General features: G+C 44.4%; 1 protein-coding gene across 3 annotated transcripts; it reads left to right on the top strand.

Moving 5' to 3' along the window:
- The first annotated feature begins 605 nt into the window (after positions 1 to 605).
- LOC310690463 (SUN domain-containing protein 2-like) lies at positions 606 to 19,869 on the top strand. 3 transcript variants are annotated; one of them, XM_083469378.1, is made up of 14 exons: positions 606 to 736; positions 1,546 to 1,634; positions 2,169 to 2,279; positions 3,088 to 3,230; positions 6,889 to 7,005; positions 9,560 to 9,658; positions 12,291 to 12,362; positions 13,012 to 13,075; positions 14,207 to 14,333; positions 15,914 to 15,992; positions 17,493 to 17,596; positions 18,915 to 19,082; positions 19,250 to 19,345; positions 19,708 to 19,869. In XM_083469378.1, exons 3-14 carry the CDS (start codon positions 2,170 to 2,172, stop codon positions 19,819 to 19,821), a joined length of 1,293 nt encoding a protein of 430 aa, XP_083325504.1. In that variant the 5' UTR covers positions 606 to 736; positions 1,546 to 1,634; position 2,169; the 3' UTR covers positions 19,822 to 19,869. The 3 variants fall into 3 exon arrangements, with proteins under 3 accessions (XP_083325504.1, XP_083325502.1, XP_083325503.1); XM_083469376.1 differs by lacking the exon at positions 606 to 736 and having other exon boundaries at positions 1,553 to 1,672; XM_083469377.1 differs by lacking the exon at positions 606 to 736 and having other exon boundaries at positions 1,589 to 1,672; positions 2,166 to 2,279.
- Positions 19,870 to 22,448: the final 2,579 nt, after the last annotated feature.

Below are 22,448 nucleotides of genomic sequence, written 5' to 3'. Positions count from 1 at the left end.
GACACGATGATCAATCAATAGGACCATCATGAATGTACCGTCTGTGTAACACCTTCAAACAACAAAAACACAACATAATGTGTCCTTAGTTGTCTCTCAGTGTTGGATCTCCTTTTCCTTAGTACTCCATTATAGTTGACGATACACAGTCTACTCTTTCTTGTCCAGGCTGATTGTTAACACCTGATGGTTGGGAGGTTATTTTTAACATCTTTCCTTGGGATATGCCTGTTCTTATTATATTTCACTCTACCAAACCTGTTGTTAACTGCCCTGAGCGTTGGGAAGAGGCAGAAGAAGAGAGGAAACAAATTAAGTCAATAAAAGGCACCAGAAGTTTAATGAATGCTAAATGGAAAAGTTGCCATGATGTATCCAGGGTACCAGCGATAGGAGAGCCAAGAGCCAATATTGATTTCCAGATATATATGATGAAGGATTTTATGCCTAAGTGTCAATGACACATTACAGCTCCTGGGGCTCCCGCATGACCTCACACCCGGGGCAGTGTTACCAAAGTGAAGTCGTTTATGAGGTCATTTTGTTTTACCTTCAAACTGTTTCATAGGAGGCCTCTATATATGCTGCCTCTCAAGGATGAAATACATGCAGTTTGTATCCAATCAGATACATTGGAATCACTTCCCTTTCAGGACATAGAAGTACCACATTCGGTTCTCCTTCATTCAAGTTGATGTTACTGAGGTCGGGAGATGAAGGATTAGGCCATTGTAAGGTCAGTAATACTGTCCTTCTTATAGAATTATTTGTAACATTCCTTGGGATAGTGCAATGAAACTGAAAGGGGTTATAGAGAGGTCCCCTGGACTTGGGTTGGTTGAAGGTTTTTATGCAGTTGTATTCTGCAATAATGGGATGTGGGTGGCGCTGTGGGTTAAACCACAGAGCTTAGGACTTGCCGATCAGAAGGTCAGCGGTTCGAATCCCTGCAACGGGGTGAGCTCCCGTTGCTCGGTCCCTGCTCCTGTCCACCTAGTAGTTCAAAAGCACGTCAAGGTGCAAGTAGATAAATAGGTACCACTCCGGCGGGAAGGTAAACAGCATTTCCGTGCGCTGCTCTGGTTCGCCAGAAGCGGCTTAGTCATGCTGGCCACATGACCCGGAAGCTGTCCGCCGGCTCCCTCGGCCAATAAAGCAAGATGAGTGCCACAACCCCAGAGTCGGTCACGACTGGACCTAATGGTCAGGGGTCTCTTTACCTTTACCTTATTCTGCAATAATAGTGCGTTAGCGATGGGTTTATACTATCCACAGAGAATTCTGCTTTATTAGTCGTTCTGCTTCTCCAATTTCGCCACCCAGAGGGTAACCTTGCGCTTTAGCACAACGAAACAGGGGCACCTGCCCTTCCTGAAACTTTTTTTTGGGGGGAGGGGGTATAAAAAGTTGCATGATTTCAGCAGGAAACTGTGCGACGTGCACCAACTCCAAATGAACCCATGGAATTCCTTCAGCCAATTTCATTGATTTTGGTTCACAGTGAAGATTAAAATGATTTATTTATTGCTTGGTTCTGGTTTGCAGGGAGTCGGTGAAGAACATTTCGTTGCTCTGCTCAGTTCTGAGATTTCGCCATACGTTTCCCTCACTGTTCCAAGCCCATCTCTGTAGCAGTAAGGACCAGAAACTGGCTTTTCCAACCGAGTTAAAGGTGAGATATATCGGGATGTTGATTTCTGCACATGGCACTATTCCCTGCTGTGGCACAGCAGGAGCACAAAAGCTGAATATCCCTCACTGTGGTTTGTCGCTGCCCGTATTGTGATTCAGTTGGATCGCAATTCTGGATGCATGAAATCACACTTCATGTGTGATATGGCTGATGCTGACCTTCAAAGCCCTAAACGGCCTTGGCCCAGTATACCTGAAGGAGCGTCTCCACCCTCATCATTCAGCCCAGACACTGAGGTCCAGCTCTGAGGGTCTTCCCACCAGATGTCAAGGAAACTATCTGACCTTTAGAAGACATCCGAAGGTAGCCCTGTTTAGGGAAGCTTTTAATGTTTGATGTTTTATTGTGTTTTTAATGTTCTGTTGGGAGTTGCCCAGGGGGCTAGGGAAACCCAGCCAGATGAGTGGGGTATGTATGTATATAAATAAATAAATAAATAAATAAATAAATAAATAAAATCGATCATGTTGAGCAGGATGACCATGGAATGCCACAGCGAAAGGATTATACTGGAACGGCGCAGCGAAAGATTGGCCATTCTCCAAAGGCTGAAACCCATTTCGTACCGAGAAACGGGAGTGAGGAGGTACAAGGGAGCTTGGGTAACATATTGTGGCCTGGTTTATGTAAGAATAACATTGGGCTGTGGCATGCTTGCATATCAGTGTATGTGGAAACGGTTCGTGTTCTTTCCATTGCTCTTTGGTCCAGGAATCTGCTTATACAAGCAATGCACCAGAGCTGGTACTGCATGATGGAATCATCTTGGAGGGAGGTTGCAGCTGGGTGGTTTTTCGTTTGGTTTTTTTTGAATAATACAGAAAAAGTGAGGAAATGCCAAAATGGACTCGCAAGGGACGCGGGTGGCGCTGTGGGTTAAACCACAGAGCCTAGGACTTGCCAATCAGAAGGTCGGTGGTTTGAATCCCCGCGACGGGGTGAGCTCCCATTGCTCGGTCCCTGCTCCTGCCCACCTAGCAGTTCGAAAGCACATCAAAGTGCAAGTAGATAAATGGGTGCTGCTCCGGCGGGAAGGTAAACGGCGTTTCCGTGCGCTGCTCTGGTTCACCAGAAGCGGCTTAGTCCTGCTGGCCACATGACCCGGAAGCTGTACGCCGGCTCCCTCGGCCAATAAAGCAAGATGAGTGCCGCAACCCCAGAGTCGGCCACGACTGGACCTAATGGTCAGGGGTCCCTTTACCTTTAACGGAGGTAACGGAGCAGTGGCTCGTCGGGGTTTCAGGCAGGGAGTCCTTGGCAGCCCTACCTGGAAACACTAGGATTTGAACCCGGTTCCTTTGGCAATGCCGTCATGTACTCCTGACCCATGGGTTCCCCTCCCTGTAAGGTCCCCTCTCTCGCCACAAAAAAACCTTTGAGCTTTCTTTTCTCAGGGTTTTCAAAAGAATCCGCAGGAAGCGCAACTCTCTTGCCTCAGAAGCAAAATGGGATTCCAAAACCTGGAAGGAGACTTGCTCCCAGACGAGTTGGGGGGCGAAAAGCAGTGGATCGGAAGACCTGATGCAGCCGTGCTGTAGTGAGTGTGCTCATTGGCCAAGTGAAGTGAGGCCTTTGGTTTAACTTGCTGGCGCTCGCACATGTTTAGTGTGTATCATAGCATCGTAGAATTGGAAGGGACCCTGAGGGTCATCTAGTCCAACCCCTGCAATGCAAGAATGTGTGGTTGTCTCATAGGGGGTCGAACCTGCAACCTCGCCGTTATCAGCACCACACTTGAACCAACTGAGCTGCAGTTTTGCTTGTTTGTGTGTAGCACAAATGGCCTTATTCGGATTTAATTCTGCTCCCTCAGTGGCCAAGTGAGACATGGGCATGTCACTTTAAATCGTAGCCAAGCTTAAATAAAAACGGGACCAAGTGAATTGCAGCAAGCAGATCCAGTTAGGGATCCAGTTTATTAACTACAGTGGTACCTCTGGTTGAGAACGGGATCCGTTCCGGAGGCCCGTTCGCAACATGAAAAGAGCGCAACCCGCAGCGGTGCGTCTGCGCACGCGCGGGTTGTGATTTGCCGCTTCTGCGCATGCACGCGATGTCATTTCACACTTCTTCGCATGTGTGAGCGGCGAAACCCAGAACTTCTGGTACTTCCGGGTCGCCATGGGACGTAACCTGAAAGAATGTAACATGAAGCGGATGTAACATGAGGTATGACTGTACAGTGGTACCTCAGGTTAAGTACTTAATTTGTTCCGGAGGTCTGTTCTTAACCTGAAACTGTTCTTAACCTGAAGCACCACTTTAGCTAATGGGGCCTCCCGCTGCTGCCGCGCGATTTCTCTTCTCATCCTGAGGTAAAGTTCTTAACCCGAGGTAATATTTCTGGGTTAGCGGAGTCTGTAACCTGAAGCACATGTAACCTGAAGCGTATGTAACCCGAGGTACCACTGTATTGCAATAGGACAGAGCCCAGTTTAATGGGGTTTTGACATATTCCGAATGTCACAGAATCACAGACGTGTTGAGTTGGAAAGGAGCACTGCAATGCAGGAATCTTTCACTCAAACCCATGACCCTGGGATGAAGGGTCTCATGCTCTAGCAACTGGTTGTTCTGGCTGAACCACCAGTTTAAAAAAGTCTGTCCCGAACAAAGCTTATATAGTGGCTCAAACACAGGACACAAAGAGTCAAGATTCTTCTACATACATCGAGAAAGGCTACAGGTCATGTGAAGTAAAACACACATGGCTCCATACTGGCAAGCTCACCCCCACAATTACCTTGGGGTGCCCCTTAACTGCTCAGGCCATTGGGGTCTCAGATGTCCTCCTTTATCACTGTTTCCTTAGCATCCAGGCCTTCGAGAAGATTGTTGACATTCCTGTCCCTATCTGTTCCTTGGAAGCTCTCAAGGCGATTGTGGCGCTAACTCACGGCAGACATAGCAAAACATCCTGCCATTTGCCCCACTTCCAGGGTCAGATAGGAAAGGGAACGCAGCGCAGGAGTCATAAAATGCAGGCCTGCAAAATCAAGCCTAATGCCAAAGATTCGATACCATTAATATCAGAACATTAAAAACAAAACAAAAAAACCAAACTCCTGGTCTCTAATTCCTTACATCAAAGTGCTAAGAATTATATTGTAAAACAGCATCTCCCTTGCAGATTGAGATTCCAGAATAAAAACTGGTATGCATAAACCCACAATGCAGTTTTGCATTCCAGACCCGAGTTTGAATCCTGTCCGGGTTTTCAGAGGGGCTATGAAAGATACAAAAATGTACCATAATGCAACATTTCCACTGAGCGCTGAGATATTACAGTGATGTTTGGTGGGTGTGCTTAGGACATAATCCTCAAATCGGCATTTGGAATCGAGTTCAACTTCCCACAACACTTGCTTCATGGGGTGAAGGAGATAAGGCCTAAAGTAAACACTGTGGAGAGCGGAATGTGCAATATGGTATCTTGAGTGAGTTAGCTCAAATGCTGTGCCATACTAGTTTCTATAGCTTTAGTCTCTTTTTGCCAAATTATAAGAAGGCGGTTAACTTAATTTTTTTTACTAGCAAACATTACAGTGGCACCTGGGTTCTCAAACGTAAGCTGTTCCGGAAGTCCGTTCCAAAACCAAAGCATTCCAAAACCAAGGCGCCCTTTCCCATAGAAAGTAATGCAAAACGGATTAATCCGTTCCAGTTTTTAAAGAACAACCCCTAAAACAGCAATTTAACATGAATTTTGCTATCCAACGAGGCCATTGATCCATAAAATGAAAGCAATAATCAATGTGGTACCTCGGGTTAAGTACTTAATTCGTTCTGGAGGTCCGTTCTTAATCTGAAACTGTTCTTAACCTGAAGCACCACTTTAGCTAATGGGGCCTCCAACTGCCACCGCGCCGTCCCAGCACGATTTCTGTTCTCATCCTGAAGCAAAGTTCTTAACCCGAGGTACTATTTCTGGGTTAGCAGAGTCTGTAACCTGAAGCGTATGTAACTTGAGGTACCACTGTACTGTACTATAAAATAAATAAGACAATATTGTAGATGATAAAAATTAAAATTATTATTTTTTCTTATCTGCATTGATGATAGTCATTGTCCATTTCTGCAGTCACACAATCAATCAATTAATCAGTAGCTGAACTGGGTTCCACACAGTCACAAAAAGAAATTAACCGAAAAAGCCTCAAAAACAAAAACACAAAATAAATAGCAGAAACAAAAGTGCCAAACTTAATCCGTTCTGGAAGTCCGTTTGACTTCTGAAATGTTTGAAAACCAAGGCGCAGCTTCTGATTGGTGCCTGGAAACAAGCACTGATAGCCGCATTGGACACCCGGCTTCCGAAAAACATTTGAAAAACGGAACACTTACTTCTAGGTTTTCGGCATTTGGGAACCAAGGTGTTTGAGAACCAAGGAAGCATTTGCTTTCATGGCCAAATTACAGCTGGAAAAAGTGATTGCTGGTGGGGGGGGGGGGACTTGGAAAACAGTAAGGGGAGGGGGGAAAGGTTTCAACCTCCCTTCCCTGTGCACTCTAGTCCTGATGCAGATCAAGGTGGAATTTTCTGAAAAGTGAAGTGGTCAAATTCACATGTAACACTAAACCTTGGGTGGGAGACCTTTCTGGTTCGGGTTCCAAAGAACGTTCACAAACTGGAACACTCACTTGCGGGTTTGCGGTGTTTGGGAGCCAAAAGGATTGAGTCGCAAAGTGTTCGACTTCCGAGGTACGACTGTCCTTTCTTGTTTTCCTTCCGCAGCTCCTATCTCGAATCCTGCCCATGATTTCATTTGACTGTAGTGTTTTTTCAAATAGTCCGCAAAGGGCCTCCATTCTTCTATAAAATGTTCATTATTTTGATCCCTTAATACTGCTGTCAGCTTTGTAAATTCCACATAGTCCATTACTTTTTAAAAGCCATGTGGTTGTGGTGGTGAGACTTAGATTGTTCTGAGAACAGCACTTGGTCTTGTTTTCGTTCTCTATGTGGGGAAAGCCTTCCCACTGCACTTTCGGTGGTCTATCTGCCTTGAGCATGTGAGTCCACAAGGAATGCAGTCATTCTCCTGCTGCCCCCACAGCAAACCTTTAAGCTGGGTCTGGGGAGGACAACTCATTTCTTACCAACTTGATTGTGCATGTTATTCAAATCCAAAACATCACGCTCTTCCTTGATTCATCTGAGCCTCTGTGCTAACAATGTCATCTGTCTCTAACAGGTAAAGACTTGCCTGATCAAAATCCGTTAATAGCACGACGTTGTTTTGAAACTCCTCCACCGATGGAACCCAATGCTAACATCGTGATGTGCCCTGATCAGAAGCCACTTGTTCTAGGTATGTTCGGGTCTTGGGTGCATTTTTTCTTGAAAAGTAAGCTAGCTAGCAGCGGCAATATGGCTCCCTTTAAACTCCATTTAGGGATGTGGGTGGCGCTATGGTCTAAATCACTGAGCCTCTTGGGTTTGCTGATCAGAAGGTTGGCGGTTCGAATCCCCGTGACGGGGTGAGGTCCCGTTGCTCGGTCCCTGCTCCTGCTAACCTAGCAGTTCGAAAGCACACCAGTGCAAGTAGATAAATAGGTACCTCTGTGGTGGGAAATTAAACGGTGTTTCCGTGCGCTGCTCTGGTTTTGGTGTTCTGTTGCACCAGAAGCGGCTTAGTCATGCTGGCCACATGACCCAGAAAAACTGTCTGCGGACAAAGGCTGCCTCCCTCGGCTTGTAAAGCGAGGTGTGCGCCGCAACCCCAGAGTCATCTGCGATTGGACTTAACTGTCAGGGGTCCTTTACCATTTTAAGCTCCATTTGGAGATGGGGCACATGATCTGTTGAGAATAGGCACAGAGGTCCATGATGGAAGAGGACTCTGCATCAGGCGGTCAGAGACACAGTTGTCCTTGCGGTAGCTGTTTAGCATTGCAGTCAAGGATGACTCCAGCTTTGAGGGCGTTCTCAGCATGGCGTCTTCTCCATGGAGGGCATCCTCCAATATTACTGGTGGGCTTGTTGCCGAAATTAATATTGCTCTATTTGAAGCAACAGGAAGCATGAGAACTGACTCCTTTTGGAATAAATCATTGTCCAGACCCATAAAAATATTATTCAAACTTTTACTCTAAAATAGAATACGTCAAATGTTCTCTTCTAAATGTGGAACTGAAGTTGGGGAAATGGAAGAACCTAGTAAGTTTTGGGGCCTCAGAGAGCATAAAGCGAGTAAGTGAGCAATTTTCTCAGTCTTACCCGCTGTTGTTCCTGGATATGGCCTTTTAAGTGGTGGCACCCCAGTTATAGAATGCCCTTTCTAGAGAGCATTTCCTGGGGCCTACACTGTTGGCAGTGTACACTTGAGAGTCCCATGGACTGCAAGAAGATCAAACCTCTCCATTCTTAAGGAAATCAGCCCTGAGTGCTCACTGGAAGGACAGATCTTGAAGCTGAGGCTCCAATACTTTGGCCACCTCATGAGAAGAGAAGACTCCCTGGAAAAGACCCTGATGTTGGGAAAGACACACAAGGAGAAGGGGACGACAGAGGATGAGATGGTTGGACAGTGTTCTCGAAGCTACGAACATGAGTTTGAACAAACTGCAGGAGGCAGTGGAAGACAGGAGTGTCTGGTGTGCTCTGGTCCATGGGGTCACGAAGAGTCGGACATGACTAAATGACTAAACAACAACAACACTGTTGTCATTTCAGTTATTCCAGAGATTCATGCTATGGGCTGACAGTTCTTTTCTCCCCTCCCTTTCGTTTCAAAATAGTGATATTGTGAAGTAATAATAACTACCATCCTTTTATTTATCTTCCAAGAATCTAAGGTATTTTTGATTTTTTTCTTCAGAAAACCTTGCCTTTATATATAGTTGACAGTCTGCAAACATTAAAATGACTGCATTTGTATATATATATATTTAAAAAACCTGATGTGTGAGATGTAAGTATATATGCACTGAAAATGCAGTTTGGGAAACTGTTTTTTATTTCAGTTAGCTGAACGTTTTAAAGTGTTTTTCTAGTTCAATGATTGTAAAGAGCACCATGTATGTTGCTTTCACATTTACCTTGACCTATTTTGCCCAAATATTTACTCGACATTTGAGACCTTTAAATTCTTTTAACAATTTCTACCCTGTTCTCTCTCTCTCTCTCTCTCTCTCTCTCTCTCTCTCTCTCTCTCTCACTATCCTGAGAACTTGGTTGTAGGGTGATCTATAAATATTGCTAATAAAATAAATGGAGGAAATACAGAACATGGGAAAGTAAGAAATTGCAAGCCAGCCTTAGGAAGCTACTTTGCCCATCAGGCCCAGTAATGTCTACTCTGATTGACACATCTCTCCAGGGTCTCAGATGAAGAAGAGCCTCTCTCATCACCTGATCTCTGATCCTTTTAAATGGAAGGGGCCAGAGACTGAGCCGCACTCCTCTTGTGTGCAGAGCATGTTCTCTGACACTGAGCTACAGACCCTTGGCCCTTAATAGAGATGCTTATTGAGGTGGGGATGCGGGTGGTGCTGTGGGTTAAACCACAGAGCCTAGGGCTTGCCGATCAGAAGGTTGGCAGTTCAAATCCCCGCGACAGGGTGAGCTCCCGTTGCTCGGTCCCTGCTCCTGCCAACCTAGCAGTTCGAAAGCACGTCAAAGTGCAAGTAGATAATAAATAGGTACCACTCCAGCGAGAAGGTAAACGGCATTTCCGTGCACAGCTCTGGTTCGCCAGAAGCGGCTTAGTCATGCTGGCCACATTACCCGGAAGCTGTACACCGGCTCCCTCGGCCAATAAGGCAAGACGAGCGCCGCAACCCCAGAGTCGGTCACGACTGGACCTAGTGGTCAGGGGTTCCTTTACCTTTACCTTTATTGAGGTGACATTTTACTTTTGATAGTTATAGAAGTGCAGCAGATGAAGAGCTACAGCAGTCCATCTCTCCTCGGAGCCGGGACACTGAGAACCAACCCAGTTTCTCTTGCATTCCAACATGCAGGTAGGTTAGCTGAGTAGTTTTAGAGAAGAAGTGGGGGAACTTTGGTCCAGCTGGATGTTGTTGGGTGAGAACTCCTTTGCCACCATCCCTGATTATGGACCATTTGCTGGTTGGGGTAGATAGGAGTTGGGGTCACAAATTCCCTACCCCTGGTTTAGGGAAACAGGGAGAGCATGCATCTTCTCAATGTTCTGCCCTTAATCAAGTTCTCTAATTTGAAAAAAAACGAAGATCATGGCCACTGGTCCCATCATCTCCTGGCAAATAGATGGGGAAGAAATGCAGGCAGTGAGAGAGTTTACTTTCTTGGGCTCCATGATCACTGCAGATGGTAACAGCAGCCACAAAATTAAAAGACGCCTGCTTCTTGGGAGAAAAGCAATGACAAACCTAGATAGCATCTTAAAAAGCAGAGACATCACCTCGCCAACAAAGGTCCATATAGTTAAAGCTATGGTTTTCCCAGTAGTGATGTATGGCAGTGAGAGCTGGACCATAAAGAAGGCTGATTGCCGAAGAATTGATGCTTTTGAATTATGGTGCTGGAGGAGGCTCTTGAGAGTCCCATGGACTACAAGAAGATCAAACCTCTCCATTCTTAAAGAAATCAGCCCTGAGTACTCACTGGAAGGACAGATCGTGAAGCTGAGGCTCCAATACTCTGGCCACCTCACGAGAAGAGAAGACTCCCTGGAAAAGACTCTGATGTTGGGAAAGATGGAGGGCACAAGGAGAAGGGGACGACAGAGGACGAGATGGCTGGACAGTGTTCTTGAAGTTACCAGCATGAGTTTGACCAAACTGCGTGAGGCAGTGGAAGACAGGAGTGCCTGGCATGCTCTGGTCCATGGGGTCACGAAGAGTCGGACATGACTAAACGACTGAACAACAACAATTTGAACCACAACCTTCCCAAAAGACGAATATTGCATGCATTGGTAGATGTATATGAGAACCATCAACAGTAAATTGATTGTGTGAACGGGCTTCAACAGGTTTTAATTGGAAGTATAAACGCTCATTTATCTTCAGTTGGACGGAAGGATGAAAGAAGTCTGTGAACTTGCCAAGGGACTGATAAGGTTCATTACTGAGTCATCTTCAGTTCGACAGACCACTCTTCTTCCCAGGCTCAGAGGGAAAATGGTGAAAACAGGTTATTTATTGGGATGGTGATTTTTGCCGCTGTTGTTAAAGTTGCAAAACAAAGAAGCACGGGACTGAGGGATGGAGAAATTTCTGAAACAACAATGGGATATCGGCTCTGCCCAAGGCAGGATGGAGAACAGCAACAACCAGGAAAAGAGAGACATAAAATTTTACAAGGACAGGAAGAAACATCACGGACAGAATAATTGCCACACACAGGAAGAACAAGGGTATAGAATGCGTCTATACGAATGGAAGTTGTTAATATTGCAGTTGTTGTAGAAGGGATTCTTATTTTGACCGGAATGTAGTTGAAATTAGTAAGATTTTGCAATGCAGAAATAAAGAAAATAATCAAACCATCAAATCTAGCATGTGGGGGGTTGTGCATCTAAATTATATAAATCTGCATTTGAATGATTGGTATTAGTAATTGTACTATAATTTGGCATGGTTATAATGGGGCTATTATTGAATGGTAATTCAAATTAATAAAATTATTATCAGAACAGGCTTTGAACTAAGATGAAATATTTTCACTTGGAGAACAGAAATAGAGAAGTAAGGAGAATGGGTTCTAGACCTATCTACAAGAATTCTGACTCGCTCTTCACCTTAAGGTTCCAGGGTGCATTATAGCAACATAGGATTGAATCCAGTGAAGTCATTCCAATTGTGCAAGAACTTCTGCTTATGTGACTGAACTTTCGTTTCCTCCCTTCCCTCTGTGCTCCCCCCAAATCTGTTTTGGGTTTCACCCCAACCCTTCAGAGCAGATTCCTTTGCACAAGCAGAAGTCCTTGTGTGAACAGGACAACTTTTGTTATTATTATTATTATTTATTGAATTTATATGTATGGATACAACCCATAATATATAGTTATAGAAACAGGTAAACCAATCTCAGTTAGGGATATTGGCCAAGTCAGATAAAAATGGAAATGGGAGCAGAAATTGCCAATGCTTGCTCATTGGTCCCACATCTGAAACGGTAATATATCCAGTGAATATGATCCATATTTTCCGTAGTTGCTTTCAGCCCACAAATGAGACATAATTTATTACATTATCTAATATCTACACAGATCACATAAATTATGTAATTTTGTCATAGTGGGCAACAAGACAAATAATGTACTTCTTAGCAGAAGACAAATTGCAGCAGAGCAGAAACAGTGCTGCGTGTGACAACTACAGGACTGAACAAAAAGTGATGCCCTCTTAGACCCCTAGTCACAATTATAAAAACAAGCAAACCTGTTCCATCTCCTTTCTACCTATAAAGGGTGGGACCCTTGCTTTCCTAAGTAAACAAATCCTAAATAAATAAAGCCAAAATCTGCAGCAATGTTGATAACAGGAAGAGAGCATACGTAGACTTGCTTGCTCATGTTTGCCTTTTTCAGGCGTATACATGCTCCATTTACAATTGCTCAGAAATCATATATTTCCATGATTTCCACTTGAATTTATATCTTCTCAGGAGACCATCCAAGGCCTGTCATGAAGATGTTGGCTTTTCTGACCCTAATATTCTTGTTGGGCATCTTTTCTGGTATGTTCCTCAAAGAGCTAGCCTAAGCACATTTTTTTTTTGTTATATAACCTGCAGAATATATTTGCAATGTGCATTTATTTGTAATGTGTATCAAATACAGACTGCTAAAAACGGATCCATTGAGACCTTGACTTCTACTAAGTCACACTTATGTGTGCTGTATGTCTATTCACGCGAGAGTGAATTTGTGTGTGGTGGCCATGCAAAAATATCTGAGGTGTTCACATGTTAACATTCAATGGGTATGTAGTCTGTGTACACAAATTGTAGAGTTTTACAAATCAACAAGGATATCCTTTTTCACAGAAACACTTGTACCTGTGTTCAGCATAATGTGAACAAGTCTACTATTGCAATCTTGCCCCTGAGGCCTATCACCAACCAACAGTCAGATTTGGATTAATTTTTCAGCTGCCCAGTGGATAGCCATGAGATGAACCCAGATTTCCGAATGAGATGGATCTTGCCAATTTCCCCCCCACTACAATAAGCATGCTTTACTGAATTCGGTGGATAAACATATTTTCAACTGTGCTACACAAGAGAAGAGACATAATACAATGTTCTGCTGATTAATCCTGATAAAAGTGTATGGGTTTTCTGATTGGTTCAGAAAGCCATTAATGTGCTTCGTGTTTCTTTCTAGGATTTCTGTACGGCTTGTGCAACCCCTCTGATACCTTCAAGCAGGTGATGAAGGTACAGCTGAGGTAAAACAACTTTCTCAGTTGATGTACGGCACACAGTCATTTTGAATTCAGCCCGAGGCAAAAACACGCAAATGCAGTTTGATTCTCTTGGATGAGCTTAGCAGAAGCAAAGATGAAAACTCATGCTCCAAAGATGGGGGCATGTGGCTCTTCAGATCTTGTTGGTCTCCAACCAGCACCAGCTGCAACCAGAATGGTCCATGATCAGGGATGATGGGAGATGTAGGCCAGCCACATCTGGAGGGCCAGATGTTCACCACCCTTGGATAAGGCCAGTATGGGGGACCTGTGGGCCTCCAGATGTTGCATCGTTCCTTACTATTGGCCCTACAGTCTGGGCCTGATGGAAATTTGAAGTCCAGTGTTCTCTAGAGGGCCACAGGTCCCCCAACTCTGCAATAATCCATGGGTTGGTTTTGAATGGTGATATCTGTACCTCCTAAAACGCAAGCTGATAATTGCACAGCAAGGCAGAAGGTGGTTCTTGTAAAAGTCTGGTGATTTCTACACCCCCACACACCCACACACCCCATAAGAAAGAAGCAGGATTATACTCTGATAAAGATGCGACTCAGGTCCTGGCTGGCAACTCAACAGCAAGTTTGTTAAAATATAGTAGGAAGAGAGATTGATGTGTCTGCTACCTTTGGCAGGCTGCACACGGAAAGAATATTTTAGCACTGACCTTCCTGTCAGTGTGAATGAAAAAGAAATCTGGTTTGTAGTAGGTGTTGTTTTGCAGAAAAGGCCCTCATCCCTCACTTGCAATGAAAGGTGTCAGGAAGCATGAGGAAATCGATAGTAAAACAAGGAATTAATACGGCTCTCCGATCACTGGCACAAGGCAAATGACCATTTTAATACGTCCGATATATAGATCTGGAAATTCAGATACAAATTCCCTATGATGTGTGACCCCTGGAAAAATAAGTCTAATATCTATCCCTCTCTGCTTCTAAAATTTGATGATATTCTGATTTGTTCTTTTTTTTTAAGAAGAGCAAATTCTCCACCCCCACCCCACAGGACCCTACAACCACACAATCCATCCTTTGACTCCATGGTGAGCTATTTTGCTTAGGCTTAAGCAATACTGTGGATATTTTGATTGTTTTGCACGTTTCTGCTTAGTCGCCAGAATGAGGCCCTTCAGCAGAATCTTCAGAAACAGATCAGTACTTTCCGTCAAAACGTCGTTGGTCTCCAGAGCCTTGTAGATGCCCTCGGAAGTGTCCATGGACACTGGGAGTCCCAGAAGGTGAGGGTCACCTGAGCTACAATTTATTTACGCTTCTGACTTATAATAACTAATTATCAGTTATCACTGGCTAGCAGTCAATCAGGTAATGCATCCCTTTGAAGGTGAACTGACGAATAAAAGAAATCCGCCCACGTAAGCCAAGACTGGCACAATATGTTGATTAAAATTTCTTGTAACAATTTTAGTAATGAAAAAAGACATTCAATTTGACCATCTCAGAAAAAAATCTACAGAGGCAATAATATTTTGATGGTGTTTATAAAAACAGTATTTACTAGAAAATCTTCAAAATCCAAATATTTCCCACACATCATATTGGTGTACGTAGCCTACTGAGAATCACATACAATCAGGGATAATAAAAATGAACACTTTGTGATATAATTGATATGATGGTCTTTTTGTATTTATAGGGTCAGTGTTAGCTGCCTGTGTCCTTGTGGAAAGGTGGGATATGAGTTTAATAAATAAATGAATCCTTCACAGTCTTTTCACAGCGATCCCTAAGAAATCACCCAAAGAAGAGAGCCTTGTGCTACTCTCATGAAGATTTTTGCAAAATGCCTTCTCTCCACAGTCAGACATAAACAGGGCTATCAATGCTGGTAGAGGTTAAGGGTGACAGTGAAGAAGAAGAAGAAGAAGAAGAAGAAGAAGAAGAAGAAGAAGAAGAAGAAGAATTAATACCTCACTGATCTGGCTGGGTTGCCATCCATCTATTCTAAGTCAGCTCTGCTGGTTGTTAAGTTCTTGGCCCCGCTCATGGTGGGATGAAAGTTAAATTTGTTGTTGTTTAGTCATTTAGTCGTGTCCAAATCTTCGTGACCCCATGGACCAGAGCAGGCCAGGCACTCCTGTCTTCCACTGTCTCCCACAGCTTGGTCAAACTCATGTTGGTAGCTTCGAGAACACTGTCCAACCATCTCGTCCTCTGTCGTCCCCTTCTCCTTGTGCCCTCAGTCTTTCCCAACATCAGAGTCTTTTCCAGGGAGTCTTTTCTTCTCATGAGGTGGCCAAAGTGTTGGAGCCTCAGCTTCAGGATCTGTCCTTCCAGTGAGCTGATTCACTGGACTGATTTCCTTCAGAATGGATACGTTTGATCTTCTTGCAGTCCATGGGACTCTCAAGAGTCTCCTCCAGCACCATAATTCAAAAGCATCAATTCTCCGGCGATCAGCCTTCTTTATGGTCCAGCTCTCACTTCCATACATCACTACTAGGAAAACCATAGCTTTTACTATACGGACCTTTGTTGGCAAGGGGATGTCTCTGCTTATGAAGAAAATAACTCAATACTTCTGGTATGGATGCACCAAAGTCATAACGTTCCTCCTCTACTTGGTGGTTCCCCTCATTTTCCTCCACTGATCCCTGACTGCTTTGTTGAAGCTTCTCCCTCACCACAACCCCCACTTCCAGACATTGTGTATTCCCCACTTGGTCACATCAACCAGGGGGAAAGACTCAGGATGGGAGAAGAGAAATGATTTCTATAACCTGCAGTAATGGGCATGTGTTTGCATAGTGGCAGGTGGGCTCTCTCTTCTACACCTCAATTCTATATTTTTGTGTGACAGCATCTCTTCAAGCAATTGGGGGGCACTGCAGTGGAAAGCAATCAGATTGAAAAAGAAGACTTTGCCCTGAAATCTGCAGGTAAGAAGAGGGTATAGATGGAGTGGTAGACAAACACTAGGAGGCAGGAGAGCTTCAAGGGAACAGTGAGACAGAGATGGAGCGAGCGGGGAAGCGAGGTGGTATTGGGGTCAAAGTAGCAGCGATATAGCATGAGGGGAGTAACTCCTCTCTTGAATCTGTTTTCTGGTGTGTGCAAATATTTATCCACTAGAATATTGGCTGCAGGCTTCTAACTTCATATTAATATGGAACACGCTCCAACATTTCTCCAAGGGAAATAGGGATGTCCTAAGGAAAAGTCATAGGGACGTGGGTGGTGCTGTGGTCTAAACCACAGAGCTTTGGGCTTGCCAATCAGGAGGTCGGCGGTTCGAATCCCCGCGACGGGGTGAGCTCCCGTTGCTCGGTCCCAGCTCCTGCCAACCTAGCAGTTCGAAAGCACGTCAAGTGCAAGTAGAGAAATAGGTACTGCTCCAGTGGGAAGGTAAACAGCGTTTCCATGCGCTGCTCTGGTTTCGGTGTTCCATTGCGCCACAAACGGCTTAGTCATGCTGGCCACATGACCCGGAAGCTGTCTGCAGACAAACGCCGGCTCCCTCGGCCTATAGAGCGAGATGAGCGCCACAACCCCAGAGTCCTCCGCGACTGGACCTAATGGTCAGGGGATACCTTTACCTTTACCTTAAAGAAAAGTGGGACATTCCAGGATCAGATCAGAAACTGGGGTGGCTTCCATAAATCCGGGACTGTCCCTGGAAAACAGGGATACTTGGAGGGTCTGATATGCTACAATCGCACCATTCTACTGTGTAGGCTTTACGGCAAAGGTAGGGCATTTCAGGTAGCTGTTCCCCAAATTACATGTCGGAAGGGAAAGGAGGGTGGGGGGGAAAGGAAGCCCAAATGGATGACGTGATGGAAGGCAGGTGCGGGGGGAGGAGAATCCCTCAGGACCAGACCAGGAACCAATTCCTCTCCCAGGAACCAATTTGGTGGGGAGGAAAAGGAATGGGAAGAGAGAAAGATGATTGAGTTATCAGAGAGCGAAAGAGAGAGAGAGAGAGAGAAGGGATGGTAGAAAGAGGAGAGAAACAGGCATTGCTCCCCCCGGGGGGTACTCAAGGGTACGCAGTACTGTCACCCCCAAATATTTAAAGTGCGGCACTTACTGTAACAATTTTATGGTGAGTACCGGCACCTTTTTAAAAAAAGCCGTATAGGATTTGCTTGATGATTACACACAAAGGAAAATGAGAGGGATGAACCCTGTAGCAATGTATTAAAAAAAATGAAGAACGCAACATTCTATTGCCAAATGTCTTAGGTAGTTCATTCTAGGAGTTGTGGTGGAAGTAATGAAACAAAGCCATATTGGAGGCTGTTTTGCGGTTAGCACTTGCAAACTGTGGTAATTTAATTCTGATTGGATACTCTATGTTTCTCTTACTAATTTTTGATTATTTTTTTTTGTGTGTGTGTGGGGGAAACCCTCCCTATTTAATGTCCTAATATCTGTAGGTGCATCGATTGTAAAATTCAGCAAAAGCTATGAAACGGGAGCGCAGGTTTGCATGTTGGGGCTGTGCTGGGATTACTCACGAGCACCAGAAGTGATTCTTGAGGTAGGAATCTTGGAAAGCAATGTTTGGGGTCCTTCTCAATTTTTTTGACTCTCCGCCTCTACCTCTCAAGCATCCAGCAGAGAAATCCACCTACCCTCCAGTCTCGATGGCATGGATAATATGTACACCCCTATTTAGCCAAGAGCCCCCCCCCCCAAGCAGGAAACACTAATACACATTAAGACAAAAGAAATATACAGTAAAAGCACAACACATGAAACAAAATGATATAAAATAGCGGCAGGATTTTCAACAGCCAACATGATGTGGGTGAAATGGAATGTCCCACTGATATATCATCCAAAACCTGTTTGAAGTCCATATCATGATATTGTTTTCATAATTTTTGACCTGGCAATATATTGTGAATAATGATGTGTGTGTGCTATGCAAAAAACACAATGGGAGAAAAACTGTGAAGCCAGCCAATGCCTCTACATAGCTCCATCCTCATTTCAGACATTGTGATATACAGTCGTACCTTGGATCCCGAACGCCTTGTGAGTTGAACGCTTTGGTTCCCGAATGTGGCAAAACCGGAAGTGAGTGTTCTGGTTTGTGAACGTTCTTTGGAACCTGAACATCTGACGTGGCTTACGCGGCTTCTGATTGACTGCAGGAGCTTCCTGCCTTGGTTTCCGAACAGTTTGGAAGTCATATGGACTTCCGGAATGGATTTCGTTCGACTTCCGAAGTACCACTGTATTGGTATATCACAATGTTTAGCTGGTGATACAGCACAATGTTGAAAACCAGTTATCACCCAACCCTACAGTTCGTCTCTACATAGCTCCATCCTTATTTCAGACATCGTGATATATCAACATAACATGATGTTTAAAAAGTAAAGAACCCCTGACAGTTAAGTCCAATCGCGAATGACTCTGGGGTTGTGGCGCTCATCTCGCTTTAGTGGCTGAGGGAGCCAGTGCTTGTCCACAGACAGTTTTTCCGGGTCATGTGACCAGCATACTAAGCCGCTTCTGGCGAAACCAGAGCAGTGCACGTAAATGCCGTTTACCTTCCCGCCGGAGTGGTACCTATTTATCTCTTTGCACTTTGATGTGCTTTCAAACCGCCAGGTACCAAAAGCAGCCTCTTAACACTCTTCCAATAGTTTTGCTTCTCAGTGACAACCAGATAAAGGTGTCCAGACACATTGACCTCTATCTTCCCCCAGCACCACCACTGTTGGGGACTTGTAAAGAGTTACTTGACTCTTTAGTGTAATTCGCATACAAACGACACTTATTTTCTGAATTCTCCAGATTTGTGTGTGCTCTCTTCTAGATAGGCATGAGACTGTTTTGTTTTTCAGCGGGATAACACCCCTGGGAATTGCTGGGCCATGCAAGGCTCTCAAGGCTATGTCGTCATCAAATTGTCCGAAGCCGTCTGCCCGGTCGCTGTGTCTCTGGATCATATTTCAAAGAAAATTTCTCACACAGAAGAAATAACCAGTGCTCCAAAGAACTTCTCTATCTATGTGAGTAATTCCCCTATGATTTTCAGGACTTTGCATTGAGAAATTTTAAAGGTGGGAGTTTTTTTTTTTTAAAGAACACTTATCAATGTTTGTATAACAACCTTTGGTTCATTTCTTTGAAGCCTCTTATCGAATCTCTTCAGCTTTCCCTCTTTGTCTCTTCTCAGGGATTCAAAGATGATTTTGAGAAGGAGGAAGGGAACTTTTTAGGGTCATTTGTCTACAGAATCGATGGTTTCCCTATGCAAACTTTCAAGCTGGAGGTATTATTATTATTATTATTATTCTATTTCATTTCTATATTGCTTTATATTTTTAAGAAAAATCTCTAAGCGGTTTACAGCATATTAAAACATCAATGAAACAATCCAGAATCAAACATTTCTGAAGAAAGTCAAATATAGAGTATACAGTCAAAGCAACATAACTAACAGAAAACCAAACTTTTATCTTAAAGATTTCAAAATAGAATATTACAAAGGAGGTCAACAGTGCCAGGTTCTGTGCCAGGTTCATGTATGCTACGTGGCATCCACAGTTGCGGTGCCAAGTTGGCACTCCTGCAACAAAATATACTTTACAGGAAGCAAACAGTAACCTTCTATTTATGTCCCTGTATTTTCAGAGAGAAAATTCAGGTAAATTCCAATACCTGCTCTTGAAGATTTTGAGCAACTGGGACCACCCAAAGTACACCTGCATCTATGGGTTTCATGTGTATGGGGAACGAATGGAGTGATGGAGTGATCAGAGAAATTCAGTATAATAAATACGGTACATCATAGCATATTTTTATTGTTATTGTGGCTGATATTGTTATTAAGGCTTTTCGTTAGGGTTTCCAACCTCAGACCCTCTTGCTCGGTGGTCTGAGACACAATAATAATAATAATAATAATAATAATAATAATAATAACTATTTATACCCTGCCCATCTGGCTGGGCTTCCCCAGCCACTCTGGGCAGCTTCCAACAAAATATTAAAATACAATAGTCTGCCTTTCAGATGTCTTCTAAAAGTCTGTAGCTGTTTTTCTCTTTGATATCTGGTATTATGTGAAAGTGATATTGGAAATAGGGTACCCTTTGGTCAATCACAGTTAGGGAGGCCTCATTTCCCATTCCTCTCTGCAACACTGTTTCCACTCCACTGCGGTTTGTTTCCCACCAGACGCTATGTTATTCATCTTGCTGTCTGCTGTGGCGAAATTATGTCACTTAACACTCGCTACGTAATTAGCTACCTAAGTTATGTTATCATTACATTAAAGGTAAAGGTAAAGGGACCCCTGACCACTAGGTCCAGTCGTGACCGACTCTGGGGTTGCGGCGCTCATCTTGCTTTACTGGCCAAGGAAGCCTGCGTACAGCTTCCGGGTCATGTGGCCAGCATGACTAAGCCGCTTCTGGCAAACCAGAGCAGCGCACGGAAACACCGTTTACCTTCCCGCCGGAGCGATACCTATTTATCTACTTGCACTTTGACGTGCTTTCGAACTGCTAGGTTGGCAGGAGCAGGGACTGAGCAACGGGAGCTCACCCTGTTGCGGGGATTCAAACCGCCGACCTTCTGATCGGCAAGTCGTAGGCTCTGTGGTTTAACCCACAGCGCCACCCGCATCCCTTATTATCATTACATTATTCGACCCCATTCATTTCAATGCAAAGGAAATGCAATGCAGATTGAGGGGGGTGGGGAAGAGGAGGAAATGTAATCAATTACCTATCGTTTGTAGACTGAAAGCAACAACATTGAATGCAGATCATATTTGCTGGGTTGATTTCCATGCTGGACATGGGACAAATGAGCAAAGGCCGGCAAGTACAAACCCCTGCATTCTGGTGCCATCAGCTTTTGTGTGATCTGGAGCCAATGGCACCAGATGCATGAAATGGGTTAAACTGGAGGAAAAACGTAGTCTATGTGGCAAAAGGAAAGGGAATACAAGATGTAACTCCAGGCACATCGCAGTCCTGTTTTCGAGTGTAATCCATTGCGGAAGACCATTTGAGTTCCGAAACGTTCGAAACCTGAAAACTCAGCACGGAAGCATCAAATCGGAAAACTCAATATAGAAAACTCAGTATGGAAAACTCAGTACGGAAGCCTGAAAACGGAAAACTCAATACAGAAGCCACGTTTCATGTTTGACTTCCCAGGCGCATTCGAAAACCGAAACATTTGTTAGCAGAGATGACTGAAAACCAAGGTACCGCTGTACAGAAGTCTGCCTGAGTAGGCAAGATGTATGCCCATGTATGTCAGCTAAAGGAACACTCTGTATGGAAGGGTTATCTTGGGAAATGGTAGTGTGCCCAAATGCCAAAATAGGGCAGAGGCAAGGTAATGATGCCACTCAGGGTGTGGGTGCAGAAGACATTCACAGTCTTATGGGATGAGGGAGAAAGTCCTTGCCCTGTTATCGTGTTCAAAAAACACTTGATTTAATAGATTTGAAAATGCATGCTTTCCCAGGCACAGAACATTTCATTCCCGTGACACAATAAAACGGTTTCTCTCAAAATGAGTGCAGCCTATTAGGCTGATAAAACTAATTTTGATTTTCTTGCAATTTTAGATATGGGCATTTCATGGAGCAAGCTCAATCTCTCCCTCCTCCCCAAGTTCTCTGATGACCTAGGGTATGCAGTCTTCTGCAGGAAATAAAAACAAATGTTGAGGCCAAACTACAAGCAAAGCCCCATTTTCTTCCACTGACAATTGAATATATCAGTGTATTGCATTATGGTAGGGGTAAAAAAGTAAAGGGCCCCTGGATGGCTAAGTCCAGTCAAAGGCGACTATGGGGTGTGGCGCTCATCTCGCTTTCAGGCCGAGGGAGCTGGCGTCTGTCCACAGACAGCTTTCCGGGTCATGTGGCCAGCAGGACTAAACCGCTTGTGGCACAATGGGACACCATGACGGAAACCAGAGCGCATGGAAACGCCGTTTACCTTCCTGCCGCAGTGGTACCTATTTATCTACTTGCACTGCGTGCTTTCGAACTGCTAGGTTGGCAGGAGCTGCGACGGAGCAACAGGAGCTCACCCCGTCGCAGGGATTCAAACCGCCAAACTTCTGATCAGCAAGCCCAAGAGGCTCGGTGGTTTAGACCACAGTGCCACCCGTGTCCTGCAAATGTATTATGACTATTTTGCAAAGACTTGCACACTCCAATCCTATTGGAATGAAGCTCCTGTATACAATGAGGCTTACTCTCAAATAGGTATATATAGGATTACAGCTTCAATTTTGCTTGGCTTTGTTTGCTATGGGGTACTGGTAGTACCTCTGGTGGGGGACACAGCGTGCTCTTTCTGGGGTAGTTCCTTCACCTATGGTCCCCATCCTGCACTCAGCTCCCA

Source organism: Podarcis liolepis, assembly GCF_965112155.1.
Source record: "Podarcis liolepis genome assembly, chromosome: 1".
Taxonomy (NCBI): domain Eukaryota; kingdom Metazoa; phylum Chordata; class Lepidosauria; order Squamata; family Lacertidae; genus Podarcis; species Podarcis liolepis.
The sequence above is the reverse complement of the archived record's forward strand: the minus strand, read 5'-3'. Positions and strand labels throughout refer to the sequence as shown.

What these genes read in the sequence shown, in the direction of transcription:
- LOC310690463 (XM_083469378.1), top strand. Translation starts at nt 2,170, where the DNA reads ATGACCATGGAATGCCACAGCGAAAGGATTATACTGGAACGGCGCAGC. An exon ending in CCTGATGCAGCCGTGCTGTA is followed by an intron (nt 3,231 to 6,888) that starts GTGAGTGTGCTC and finishes TGTCTCTAACAG; the next exon opens with GTAAAGACTTGCCTGATCAA. An exon ending in CAAAGAACTTCTCTATCTAT is followed by an intron (nt 19,083 to 19,249) that starts GTGAGTAATTCC and finishes GTCTCTTCTCAG; the next exon opens with GGATTCAAAGATGATTTTGA.